The 13677-nt window shown below is 31.5% G+C and overlaps 2 protein-coding genes across 2 annotated transcripts; both read right to left on the reverse strand.

Annotated features, from left to right (window-relative positions):
* Positions 1-1278: 1278 nt before the first annotated feature.
* On the reverse strand, positions 1279-4930 carry LOC131616534 (putative cyclic nucleotide-gated ion channel 13). Its single transcript, XM_058887894.1, has 8 exons — positions 4442-4930; positions 3864-4362; positions 3523-3735; positions 3130-3437; positions 2930-3041; positions 2404-2640; positions 1911-2308; positions 1279-1831 (listed from the first exon to the last, which is right to left on the reverse strand). The coding sequence occupies exons 1-8, from the start codon at positions 4468-4470 to the stop codon at positions 1525-1527; spliced, it is 2103 nt and encodes a 700-aa protein (XP_058743877.1). The 5' UTR covers positions 4471-4930; the 3' UTR covers positions 1279-1524.
* A 2970-nt stretch (positions 4931-7900) lies between these two features.
* Positions 7901-11409, reverse strand: LOC131616538 (cyclic nucleotide-gated ion channel 1-like). Its single transcript, XM_058887897.1, has 7 exons — positions 10430-11409; positions 10081-10293; positions 9686-9990; positions 9488-9599; positions 8958-9194; positions 8490-8869; positions 7901-8412 (listed from the first exon to the last, which is right to left on the reverse strand). The coding sequence occupies exons 1-7, from the start codon at positions 10889-10891 to the stop codon at positions 8112-8114; spliced, it is 2010 nt and encodes a 669-aa protein (XP_058743880.1). The 5' UTR covers positions 10892-11409; the 3' UTR covers positions 7901-8111.
* Between the last annotated feature and the right edge of the window lie 2268 nt (positions 11410-13677).

The raw sequence follows: 13677 nt of genomic DNA on the forward strand, positions 1-13677 counted from the left end.
ATGAGAAAAGCTGAACTTAAGGTTTCAATACCACATACTCCTTATGTCTTTATAACCTTCCTTTTTAAAAAAACTCTTGAAATCCATGTATGACATGTAATCCACATCCCACTTCTAATTCATCTTAGATACATCCCTATCAACATACCACTTAATAGGTTCATGAATTAATCTCCCCTTATAATGTATTATTAACTTAGCCTTATGATTCTTAGTTGGCCTTAGAATTATTGAAAAACATTGGTATAAATTAACATTTAGTGGGACCACAACTTAAAATTAAATAAATATGGTGGACCACAACATATGAATAAAACAAGAAAACAGTTGGGACCACAAGTTAACATGGAAAAATCATGGTGGACCACATCATACAACTAAATCAACCAAATAAGTGGAGCATGGTGAGACTCCAAAAGGGGACAAAAAAACATACCTTAAACAGAACTTCACTTCTTTAATGTTATCCAAACGTCGCTTGTTCATCTTCGCGAACTTCAATTCCCAAGAAGCAAATGTTGCCAATATGTCTGAGTTGCGGGTATGGTAGATGGTGATTGAGTTTGGATTCAAATGAGCTAAAATAGTGTTTGAGCAACAATGGTGTGATTGAAGAGAATGAGAATTAGGGTTCTTCGTTTTTTCTAGAAATGGAGGATTAGAGAAATATTGTTATTTTGCATATTTAAACTACCCTAATGTTACATTAAAATGGAATATGAAAAGTTATTAATAATTTACAAAATAAAAAATGAAATAAAATCTGACTCGACTCTAATAGTAGCACTGTCACGTCATTAATGAGAAAGTTAGGAGTGCAAAATTGAAGGGAGACCAACAAAATTTTAAAACATGTAAAGTTGAAGGATAAAAAACTAATTTTTGAAATGTAAAAGTTAAAGAAACATTAAAATAGAGGGACCAATATTGGTTCTAAACCTGATTTCAAAAATATATTTGCCCGATTTGTAATAATGATATATTATTTTCATCATTGTTTAGAATGTCAAAAAATACTCATTTAACTCTTCACTAATGTTAATTACTACTACAAAAGATTATCTTTACTCTTGGTGATGGTTGTTACTCACACACTTTTTTTTTTTTTTTTATTCTCACTTCTCCTTTTATTAGGAGAAAAAGGAGGGATAGGGGGTGTTTTTAGGAGAAATGGCGTGAGGATAACAAGGGCCATTTTTTAATTCTTTAGGCCATGGACGCCACAGTTAATTGGACTTACTTTAAGAAGAAAAATGGTTTTCAAAATGTGTTGTGTGATATAAGATTCCAAAATCATCAAATAGTGTACAAAAACTTGAGCTTCTACAAGTTAATGCATACCAAACCATAATCACTATACATTCTTACACACTTTCTGTATTTACACATACATAGTTTTACAAAGTCTCAAACAGACCAACATCATTAACTATAGATAACAATTTTAAATATGCACAATTCTTGAGTTTGGTTTACTATAAAAACTAAACTTGAAAAGAAAGCTACTTCTATAACACACTCTTACTATTTTTGAGTAATGAAATCTGGCTCAGCTGGTTTCTTAGGCAAGAGTGGTAGCAATCTCTTTGTCTGTGTCTGTGTTTCTGTCACTCTTTTGCCACTTCTTACATTCCTTAATGCATTAGATGCAAACTTTCCTACATACATGGTGGAAACAAAGCTTGGTGAACACTCTTCCTCATTTTCACAAGCATTTTGTTGTGCTTCTTCCGCTTCACGCAATGCTTTCTGAGCCCTTTTATCTCTATATCGACGCCATATTACTTGTATGAACCGCGCTCCCCACGTCCTCCATTGCAATGAATAGAACCTGCTCAAACAGTGTAACATTTTTCCATGAAAATGTATTGATGCATGCATCAAAGGTGAAAAAACATATCAAGCCTTACCTGAAAGTGTGTTGGAGTTGTTTTCTGTTAATAAGACGGCGAAATTGAGAAGCAACGATCTTCAAGTCATCATGCATGAGAGCAAAAGCTTCAACTTCCGAAAGAGTTTCCACAGTACTAGTTGAAATAGGTAAGTTAGAGGAAGTGGTAGGATCCAATGCCCATGTTAGAAGCTCCTCCCCACAAAAATCACCAGACTTAAGCTCCGACGAGTTAAAGAAACCAGTCCTTCCACCATTTGTTGTTGCGGTCGCAAGTTTTCCGCGCATGATGAAGAGCATTTCGTCCACCGGATCACCTTCGCGAACAACGTAACTTTTCTCAGTATAAAGGACTGGTTTGAGTTTATCACACATTGCATCCAGCAACTGTTTATCCATGTTTCCAAAAATCGGCACCTAGCAAAAGTTCATCACATGTAAAAACAAGTATAGTTAAGTGGAGACAGAAAATTCAAAGTGAAAAGTGAGATTATTATGCATATGATACCAACTTTTTTAAGCAAATCTAAGCAAAGATGTCTCTTTATGTCTCTTCTGAGATCTTTAGGGAGGTTGCGAATCAACGTCTCCTCTTCAACACCTCGATTTTCTTGCCATTTGTATTGCTCATACCGTCGAATTCTTTGCTTCATGTACTCCGGTAGCATACGGTGGCACATCCATTGTTCTGCATCCCTTCTTTTGATTCTCATCTCTTCAACTCTAACAGTTGTAGATTGTAGATATTTCTGTCACAAGAATCAACACATCACAATCTATAATCTTTTACTTCATCAGAAAAAGTCATTAATTTCCAATAGAAGAAAGACTCATGAATAGGGTCGTCTTAAGTTATTGATGGCCTATCGCACGGAATTCAGTTAAATAGGCTTCTAAAAAACTTCGGTCTGGTCTATTTTAAAAAAGGTCTGACTTGACATGAATTTCACTAAGTTATAGACTCGTGTCCGTTCGGTCTGACTTATTCCCACCCTTATCTCTGATATCACCTCAGAGTCCTTTCTTACTAAGGATTACCTGCATGTTTCCAATAAGTAATGCGAATAGAACCAATCCAAAGACAGCGATGAAAATTGCAAATATTATCTCCCCAATATAAGTGCTTGTCTTCAGGTTCTGCCCAACAGAACTGCAAAAAAAAAAAACAACAACAAAATTTAACTAATGTGAACCTTGGCGCGTGTTTGGAAGGAGCCAAGAGAAAATCAATGACCAACCTTAAATTGCGCAAACCCCACCAAAAACAGTAGAAGAATTTATGATGAAAGTCTGTAGTCGAACTGACGACACGAGACTTTAGACCATCTATAAATATTCCAAAATCAAAAACTGTTGGATCAATGATATCATCAGGTTCTTTGAAAGGACAAATAGTAGAGTTGCTGAGAAGCGAAAAAACAGTCGAATTAACCCGGTCACAACTCAAGTAGGAGGGATTATAAGAAAATCCAGTATTCTTCAATCGTCTGCGCCAACACCGCAACTCTGATTCTATCGAAAACAAATACCAAAAAGCTCCAACCACCTACATAAATTTAGCATAATATTAATAACAAGCAACATACAAAAACTAGTTGCTTGTGACAAAAGTAACAAAATTTTAAGCTTACATGACTTGCTAGCATATAAAGAAAAAGATTGTAAGCAGCTCCAGCCCATGCTGTCTCAGTCAATATACCAGAAGTGCTTGTTACTTCTTTGAACAACGGATAGATTCGTAAAAGTCTCGGTGCGTATTGTGTTATTATTGTATACTTCAACCAATCCTTTGCTATATATGGAACTGAGCATTGTCTAATTGGAATCATAGCCAAAATCACCATCTAATAACACATTATTAAAAAATCACTTTTTAGTACATATATGACATAAGAAACTGAATTCTCAATAAGTACTTTTCACTTGTGATTAGTCCTTAAGTAATTAAAAAAAGCACTTCAAGTTCTGATACCTGAGGAAGTGGAAGAATTGATAGAATATCAATGATGAAATGAGAACTCAAGTATCTAACTGCTATAGCCCGAGGATCAATAACGTGCTCGCCCCTTCCAAACACGCGCGAAGAAGGAATAATAAACCCGGTTCGAAACTGAAACACTATCCGAAGAATGTAGAAAAGATCGAAAAACGTGCGAAGAACACTCGCAGTAATCTTCAGTGTTCCACTCATACCAAGGCACTTTTTCTCATCATCAATCACAGGGATGTAAAAGAACAGCGGATCCATCGACACTGCCATGACACATGTTATGACAAAGATCTTGTTCCATTTTTGAAGCAGTGGACCTTGTGGATCAAGTACACTCCACCAAGAAGCTGGTTTTTCTGACAGTTCATTGTTTTTCGCAGGACTAAAACTTGGTTTAGATTTTCTTTTTTCAAATCCATCAATTGAAGACTCATATTGTGAAATATTAAAAGATGATGATTCTGACTTCCAATCTTCAAATCTGAACAAAAATACAAAGTGAGTAAAGTATCATTATCATATAGAATCACTTGATGCAAAAGAAAATGAATTGTACAAACCTCACAAATTTCTTTTCCTTTGGACTCATTATGATTGAACTTCTTCAGCATTCAGAGAGAGTATTATTTATTATGCTTTTATACAAATGTGACAAGTGCAAGTGCTTTAAGTAACTTCATAGAGCACTATTTTCTACATACATCATGATTGTTGTCTTTCTGATTAATCTTTTTTTTTGCTTTCATAGTTGTTACCATCTCTTGAACTCTATGATGCAACTATACCTTAACACGATCCGTCACTAACACGATGACACTGATAATAATTTAAAAAATAAATAAATTAAATATAATCATAAATATCAAGACAAAGAACAACACGGGCACGTTTTTTCAGAGATGTCGATAATATCGTATTGAACTTATATATTTTGGCCCTCTTCATTGTTTGGTTGTTGTTCCACATTGTAATCATTTACACACTTGTTTTGTGGAAAAGGTCCCATTTAATTGTTGTGTAGTTAATGTTCATTCCCACCGGTGTAAGAGTTTATAGTACCAACGGCTCTATTCATCATTATTATGACATTGTTCACTATGTCCACAATTTTTTGTTGTTGTTGTACTGCTCTTTTTTTTATGGCTGAAGTTAGTGGTATTTACTGTGTTGTCAATCATATAACAATGAACGATAAAAGTGTTCTTAATCTAAGTGATTTTCTTTTAAATATAGAAAAAAAATTTAGCATAATTTTAAAAAGAAAATTTGTTTAAATTGAAAAAATAATGTTTATTATTAATGTATTTTTAATTTTTAAAATTATTTTAACTACAAAAATTATATTTGAATAATTTGTGTAAACCTTTCAAAATCTTCAAAAATCTATTTCAATATAAATTTTGAGTTGATCTTTGCTAGACCTGAGTCCCTAGTCACTCCCCCTCAATCACAATAGTGATACTAACAACAATGACAAATAAACTAGGATGAAGACACACTTCAAGCAAATCTTAATTTCGCTTCAAAGCTTCAATCAAGAGACACAACACTCATACTTAAAAGCTTAGAGTGACAAAACAATTACAACTCAAAAACACCCTATTCCAATACAACCATCAGAGAGACAATTGTTTGGATTACAAGAAAAACACTAAGACACACGTGAATACACAGACAACACAATAATCTTCACGCTCAAAACCTCTGCCTCTGAAAGTAGGATTAGCAGTCTTCTTATAGGCAGCACTTAGGCCTTGGGCCTTCCAAACATAAATTAGGGTTAACTAAGTTAACATAATTTCCACATCATCAGGGTGTTCTCATATGATGTAGTACGAGATATTTTAGCGCAAATCATACATCACAAAATATATAGTTTCCTAAATTGTAGCCTGAGATAAATAGGAAACATAACAGCTAAAATATAATAGCTACTGCTGTCAGATACTGATGTCATGACATCGAGCATGACATCCAACAAAAACATGTATTAGCTCAACCATACAATCCTGCACAATTTCACACATAGTGTGTCATGACATTAATCAAGACATCACATACACATAGGAATGTTTTACCACAAAATGCAGCCAATTTAAAAGCATCTACAAACTCCCCCTTTGACAAATTTTTGGCTAAAATAACATGTCACCACATTATCAGAGAATCTTTGGCTAAAATAAAATGAAATGTTGCTATTTTAATTTGATATTAAAAAATTGTTAGTCTATCGTGTTAACTGATCATAGAATATAAAACACATTTTTTTATCATACTAACTTAAGTGATTAATTATAAATTTAAAAGTCTTTATTTTATTATTTTTCTTATTAGATATTTTTCGAATCTATTATAAAAAAATTGCTAGTCTAGTATTTACAATTTAACAATATTAATACTATATTTTTAATATATAATTATAAAAAATTAATTTTCATAAATAATTTTTTTTTAATTTCTTTAAAATTTTGTTAGTTTATCCGAACAACCCAACTCAAATCAACCTATTATTTTTCTTTGTCTTATCATAATAATTTTTAAATTCAATCCTACCCGAACACTCCTATTTAAAACCGTAAAACTACAAATTCAATTAAATCAAAAGAGGTTAAAGGTAGTATACTGACAGTGTAAAATAAAAATAAAAATAAAAATAACAGTGTGATTTGACACTTAATATGGTCGTGATATGATCGTGATTGGTTGATAGTATATGTGTATATATTTTTTTTTCTCAAATCAAAATATATATTTTATTTTAATCCTTATAGTCTTATAATGGATTATAACAGAATAATTTATAGGATCATTTTCTACAGTAAGAAAAAAGTATCATTTCCATCAATGATAAAAATCTAAAAAGAATCTAGGCTTTCCACATAATCTCTTGTTTTTTTCTCCACTTTATGACCTTTGTTATGCAACATTTCCATTACTTAGTTTGATTGTCTCTCTACACAATGACCTACCTAGCGTGCTTGATTTATGAGAATGGACGTGAAAGAGTAGATAAGAAATAAAAAAAAAGAAATAATAGAAAAGAAAGATGGAAGGAAAAATAGGGTCACGAAGAAAGAAAGAAAGAAAGAAAAAATAGCAAAGTTTACAATTATGCAATCCCACGTGATCTATGTGATATCTTTTTCTGCTTTAAAAAAGGAGTTAACGATTCTTCTCGATCATATTATAGATAATTAACTTATCATATCAAAATAAAAGAAGCAAAGATTTCAAATCCATAATTCAATACAGAGAATGTATGGTGTGTCCACATCGACTGAATAGGTTGGCGCATCACAGAAACTACCCTGGCGTTATTACAAGAAACTAACATGCATATGCATGCAGATAGGGCTTTGCATGATGCTGTGAGAAAACTCAACTGAACCGAATTAAATTATAGTAAAAATTCGTTCGAACTGAATCGAACCGTTTTAATTTACTAAGAATTAAATTGGACCAAAATTATTAGTTTGGTATACCGTTTTGAACTTTACCGAACCATTAGAAGACAATTTTTTCTAAACCGAACTCATTTATTTTTTATAAAATTTTAACTTGCTTTAAGTATTTTTTATTTTCAGTTTTGGTTCAATTCGAATTTAGTTTCAGTTCGTTTCGGATTTAATTTCAATTCAATTCTAAAATTGTTTATGGATTATGGTTTGGTTAACTAACTAAACATAACAGTTTGATTATTTTAACTTCAATTCGATTGATTTATGTGGTTCGGTTCAATTCTTAAATTTTTTTCACAACCCTACATGCAGATAATGAATGTAGAAGCAATATTGATGTGCTACTCTTAGGAATATTCTGGAGAATATTTAAATAAGAACATCACACTTACTCAATAACGTTCTCAGAGATGACTGCAATGGAAAAGGAATCACTTGATGCAAAAGAAAATGAAACAACAACACATGTGATGGTAATTGATTAACATGGTTGAAAGTATAAAGTACAAACCTCACAAATTTTATTTCCTTTGGACTCATTATGATTGAACTTCTTCAGCATTCAGTGAGAGTACTTATTATGATTTTATACAATGTGAAAAGTGCTGTAAGTGCTTTTATACATTCTTACACACTTTCTTTATTTACACATATATGCACACATACTTAGTCTTACAAATTCTCAAACAGACCAACATCAATGATTTTAACTATGCACACTTCTTGAGTCTGGTTTACTAAAAAACTAAACTACTTCTACAACACACTCTTACTACTTTTGAGTAATGAAATCTGGCTCAGCTGGTTTCTTAGGCATGAGTGGTAGCAATCTATTTGTCTGCGTCTCCGTCACTCTTTTGCCACTTCTTATATGCCTTAATGCATTAGATGCAAACTTTCGTACATACATGGTGGCAACAAAGCTTGGTGAACACTCTTTCTCATTTTCACAAGCATTTTGTTGTCCTTCTTCCGCTTCACGCAATGCTTTCTGAGCCTTTTTTTCTCTATATCGACGCCATATTACTTGTATGAACCGCGCTCCCCATGCCCTCCATTGCAATGAACAACACCTGCTCAAACAGTGTACTCAATAAGGTTTGTCTTCTTTTTTCATGCTAATATAGTGTAACATTTTTTCAAGCCTTACCTAAAATTGTGCTGAATTTGTTTTCTGCTAATAAGACGGCGAAATTGAAAGGCAAGAATCTTCAAGTCATCAGGCATGATAGCAAAAGCTTCAACATCTGAAAGAGTTTCCACAGTGCTAGTTGAAATAGGTAAGTTAGAGGAAGTGGTAGGATCCCATGCCCATGTTAGAAGCTCCTCTCCACAAAAATCACCAGACTTAAGCTCCCACGAGTTAAAGATACCAGTTGTGGTCGCAAGTTTTCCGCGCATGATGAAGAGCATTTCGTCCACCGGATCACCTTCGCGAACAACGTAACTTTTCTCGGTGTAAAGGACTGGTTTGAGTTTATCATACATTGCATCCAGCAACTGTTTATCCATTTTGCCAAAAATTGGCACCTATCAAATGTTCATCACATGTTAACAAATTAAGTGGTGAAAGAAAATTCAAAGTGAAAAATGAGATTATTATGCATATGATACCAACTTTTTTAAGCAAATCTAAGCAAAGATGTCTCTTTATGTCTCTTCTGAGATCTTTAGGGAGGTTGCGAATCAACCTCTCCTCTTCAACACCTCGATTTTCTTGCCATTTGTATTGTTCATACCGTCGAATTCTTCGCTTCATGTGCTCCGGTAGCTTACGGTGGCGCATCCAATGTTCAGCATCCCTCCTCTTGACTCTCATCTCTTCAACTCTAACAGTTGTAGATTGTAGATATTTCTGTCACAAGAATCAACAACACAATCTATAATCTTTTACTTCATCAGAAAACGTCATTAATTTTCCAATAGAAGAAAGACTCATGAATAGGGTCGTCTTAAGTTTTTGATGGCCTATCGCATGAAAATTTTCAGTTAAATAGGTTTCTAAAAAATTTCGGTCCGGTCTATTTTAAAAAAGGTCTGACTTGACATGAACCTGACACTAAGTCATAAACTAAACTCATGTCGGTATGACTTATTCCCACCCTTATCTCTGATATCATCTCAGAGTCCTTCCTCAGTAAGGGTTACCTGCATGTTTCCAATAAGAAATGCGAATAGAACCAATCCATAGACAGCGATGAAGATCGCGAAGATTATCTCCCCAATATAAGTGCTTGTTTTCAAGTTCTGTCCAACAGAACTGCAAAAAAACAACAACAAAAATCGACTTTTAAAATGTAAACCTTATACATATGGAGCCAATAGTAGAGAAAATGAATGACCAACCTTAAATTCCGGAAACCCCACCAAAAACAGTAGAAGAATTTATGATGAAAGTCTGTAGTCGAACTGACGACACGAGACTTTAGACCATCTATAAATATTCCAAAATCAAAAACTGTTGGATCAACGATATCATCAGGTTCTTTGAAAGGACAAGTAGTAGAGTTGCTGAGAAGCGATAAAACAGTCGCATTAACCCATCCACAGCTCAAATAGGAATCATCAAAAAGTCCAGTATTCCTCAACCGTTTGCGCCAACACCGCAACTCTGATTCTATCGAAAACAAATACCAAAAAGCTCCAACCACCTAGTATGCCACACATAATATCAATAATAATAACAACAAACATACAAAAATTAGTTGCTTGAGAAAAAAGTAACAAAATTTTAAGCTTACATGACTTGCTAGCATATAAAGAAAAAGATTATAAGCAGCTCCAGCCCATGCTGTCTCAGTCAGTATACCAGAAGTGCTTGTTACTTCTTTGAACAGCGGATAGATTCGCAAAAGTCTCGGCGCATACTGTGTTATTATTGTGTACTTCAACCATTCCTTTGCTCTATATGGAACTGAACATTGTGGAATTGGAATCATAGCCAAAATCACCATCTAATAACACATTATTAACAACAAAAAAATCACTTTTTAGTACACTTATGACTTAAGAAACTGAATTTCTCAATAAGTACTTTTCACTTTTGATTAGTCCTTAAGTAAATCAAAAAAGCACTTTGAGTTCTGATACCTGGGGAAGTGGAAGAATTGATAGAATATCAATGATGAAATGAGAACTCAAGTATCTCACTGCTATAGCCCAAGGATCAACAACGTGCTCGCCCCTTCCAAACGCGCTCGAAGAAGGAGCAATAAACCCAGTTCGAAACTGAAACACTATACGAAGAATGTAGAAAAGATCGAAAAACGTGCGAAGAACACTGGCAGTAATCTTCAATGTTCCATTCAAACCAAGGCACTTTTTCTCATCATCAATCACAGGGATGTAAAAGAACAGCGGATCCATCGACACTGCCATGACACATGTTATTACAAAGATCTTGTTCCATTTTTGAAGCAGCGGACCTTGTGGATCAAGTACACTCCACCAAGAAGCTGGTTTTTTCGATGGTTCATTGTTTTTCGCAGGACTAATACATGGTTTAGATTTTCTCACAAACCTCACAAGTTTCTTTTCCTTTGGACTCATCATGATTGAACTTCTTCAGCATTCAGAGAGAGTATTATTTACTATGCTTTTAGACAAATGTGAGAAGTGCAAGTGCTTTAAGTAACTTCGTAGGGCACATAACTAAAATACATGACCACTATTTTCTACATACATCATGATTGTTGTCTTTCTGATTATTCTTATTTTTTGCTTTCATAATTGTTACCATCTCTTGAACTCTAAGAAGCATCTATACCTGATCACGATCTGACACTAACACGATGACACTGATAATAATTTAAAAAATCATAAATATCGGTGCAAAGTTTAACACAGACACGTTTTTTCAAAGGTGTCGATGGTACGTATTGAACTGATATATTTTTGGCCCTCTTCATTGTTTGGTTGTTGTTCCACATTGGAATCATTTGCACACTTGTTTTTTGTCGAAAAGGTCCCAACCAGTGTAAGAGTTTATAGTACCAACGGCTCTATTCATCATTATTGTGACATTGTTCACCATGTCCACAAATTTTGTTGTTGATGTACTGCTCTTTTTTTATGGCTGAAGTTAGTGGCATTTACTGTGTTGTCAATCATATAAAAATAAACCATAAGAGTATTCTTAATTTAAAAGAACATCTCCAAAAGAAGAATTATCTTTGTTTGTTTGTGTAATATTTTGTAAGTCTAAATTGTTACATTGCATTTGAAAAATTTATATATAATTTTAATCAATTTTATTAGTGTATTGTGTTAACAGAATATAGAATTATAAAGTATATTTTTTATCATACTAACTTAACTTAAGTGACTAATTATAAATTTAAAAGTCTTTATGTTATTATTATTTTGTTAGATATTTTTGAATTTATTATGAAAAAATTGTTAGTCTAATATTTATAATTTAACACTATTAATATTATATTTTTATTATTTTATTATAAAAAATTAATTTTCATAAATATATATCATACTAAATTATTATTATATTATACTAAATTATAATCCTACAACTTCTCTCACCAAATTTTCCCGCCAAAAATGTATCATAATTAAAGAATTAAATAAAAACTCACCAAATTTTCCCATCAAAAATTTATAATAATTAAATAATTAAATAAAAAATTAATAAAATAATATTTTATTTCATATTAAAAAAATCTTATATCTTCCCATTTAAACAAAATAGGCTTTAACCCCCTCTTAACCTAACTAAACCCACGTTTGATTTATTTGTATTAATAATTGAATAATTAAATTAAAACCAATTGTAATAATTAATTTTAGAATATTAAAAACTTCTCATTTAAACAAAATGGCTTTTAAACCACTTTTAATCGATTTACCCCCAACTAAACCCACGTTTCCAAATTGATTAAATAAAAATAGTAATAATTAATTTTAAAAAATTAATAACTTCTCATTTAAAAACCACTCTTAATCCATTAACCCCCAACTAAACCCACGTTTCCAAATTAAATAAATAACAATTAATTTCACGTTTTCAAACTATATAAGTGAAAAGACATCTATAATATAAGAAAATTAATGGTTGTGGAAAAGTCAACAATACCCTTATTTGATTTTTTGACACCACATTAAAATTGTGGTTTTTTGGTCTTTGCACCATAAAGTTCTTATTTTATTATTAAAATAATACAACTCTTATATTTTATCAAATTTATCAAATCTCTCTTCATTCTCTATTTTTTTCTCTTTCATCACTTTCTCACTTCTTTCTTGCACAATTTTTTTTATTGATATATATTTTTTTATATACGAAAAATGATATTTATGATCGAAATATTTATTTGTGCGGGAATTTTTTTTTCAAAAAATCTATTATTCATCTAAATATCTTTATATACGAAAATTCAATATTGATCCAAATATTTTTGTAAATGATATTTAAATAAAAATAATATTTGTATACGAGAAAAATATATTATTTATGAAAAATGGTATTTATGATCCAAATATTTTTTATTCAAAAAAGATATACGGGAAAAAGTCTACTATTGATCTAAATATTTTTATATACGAATCTATAATATAAGAAAATTAATGGTTGTGGAAAAGTCAACAATACCCTTATTTGATTTTTTGTCACCACATTAAAATTGTGGTTTTTTGTTCTTTGCACCATAAAGTTCTAATTTTATTATTAAAATAATACAACTCTTATATTTTATCAAACTTATCAAATCTCTATTCATTCTCTATTTTTTTCTCTTTCATCACTTTCTCACTTCTTTCTTGCACAATTTTTTTTATTGATATATATTTTTTTATATACGAAAAATGATATTTATGATCGAAATATTTATTTGTGCGGGAATTTTTTTTTCAAAAAATCTATTATTCATCTAAATATCTTTATATACGAAAATTCAATATTGATCCAAATATTTTTGTAAATGATATCTAAATAAAAATAATATTTGTATACGAGAAAAATATATTATTTATGAAAAATAGTATTTATGATCCAAATATTTTTTATTCAAAAATGATATACGGGAAAAAGTCTACTATTGATCTAAATATTTTTATATACCAATCTATAATATAAGAAAATTAATGGTTGTGGAAGAGTCAACAATACCCTTATTTGATTTTTTGCCATCACATTAAAATTGTGGTTTTTTGGTCTTTGCACCATAAAGTTCTAATTTTATTATTAAAATAATACAACTCTTATATTTTATCAAACTTATCAAATCTCTCTTCATTCTCTATTTTTTTCTCTTTCATCACTTTCTCACTTCTTTCTTGCACAATATTTTTTTTTATTGATATATATTTTTTTATATACGAAAAATGAT

The sequence above is a fragment of the Vicia villosa genome, linkage group LG7, assembly GCF_029867415.1.
Source record: "Vicia villosa cultivar HV-30 ecotype Madison, WI linkage group LG7, Vvil1.0, whole genome shotgun sequence".
NCBI lineage: Eukaryota > Viridiplantae > Streptophyta > Magnoliopsida > Fabales > Fabaceae > Vicia > Vicia villosa.

Bases quoted from the DNA above. Each gene is read 5' to 3' on its own strand.
- LOC131616534 (XM_058887894.1), bottom strand. From the start codon at position 4,470: ATGAGTCCAAAGGAAAAGAAATTTGTGAG. The intron at 3,736-3,863 runs GTATCAGAACTT...ATGTGTTATTAG, and splicing joins CAATTCTTCCACTTCCTCAG to ATGGTGATTTTGGCTATGAT. The intron at 3,438-3,522 runs GTAAGCTTAAAA...AAATTTATGTAG, and splicing joins TTTATATGCTAGCAAGTCAT to GTGGTTGGAGCTTTTTGGTA.
- LOC131616538 (XM_058887897.1), bottom strand. From the start codon at position 10,891: ATGATGAGTCCAAAGGAAAAGAAACTTGTGAGGTTTGTGAGAAAATCT. The intron at 9,195-9,487 runs GTAACCCTTACT...TTCTTGTGACAG, and splicing joins TTCTTATTGGAAACATGCAG to AAATATCTACAATCTACAAC. The intron at 8,413-8,489 runs GTAAGGCTTGAA...CTGTTTGAGCAG, and splicing joins CAAATTCAGCACAATTTTAG to GTGTTGTTCATTGCAATGGA.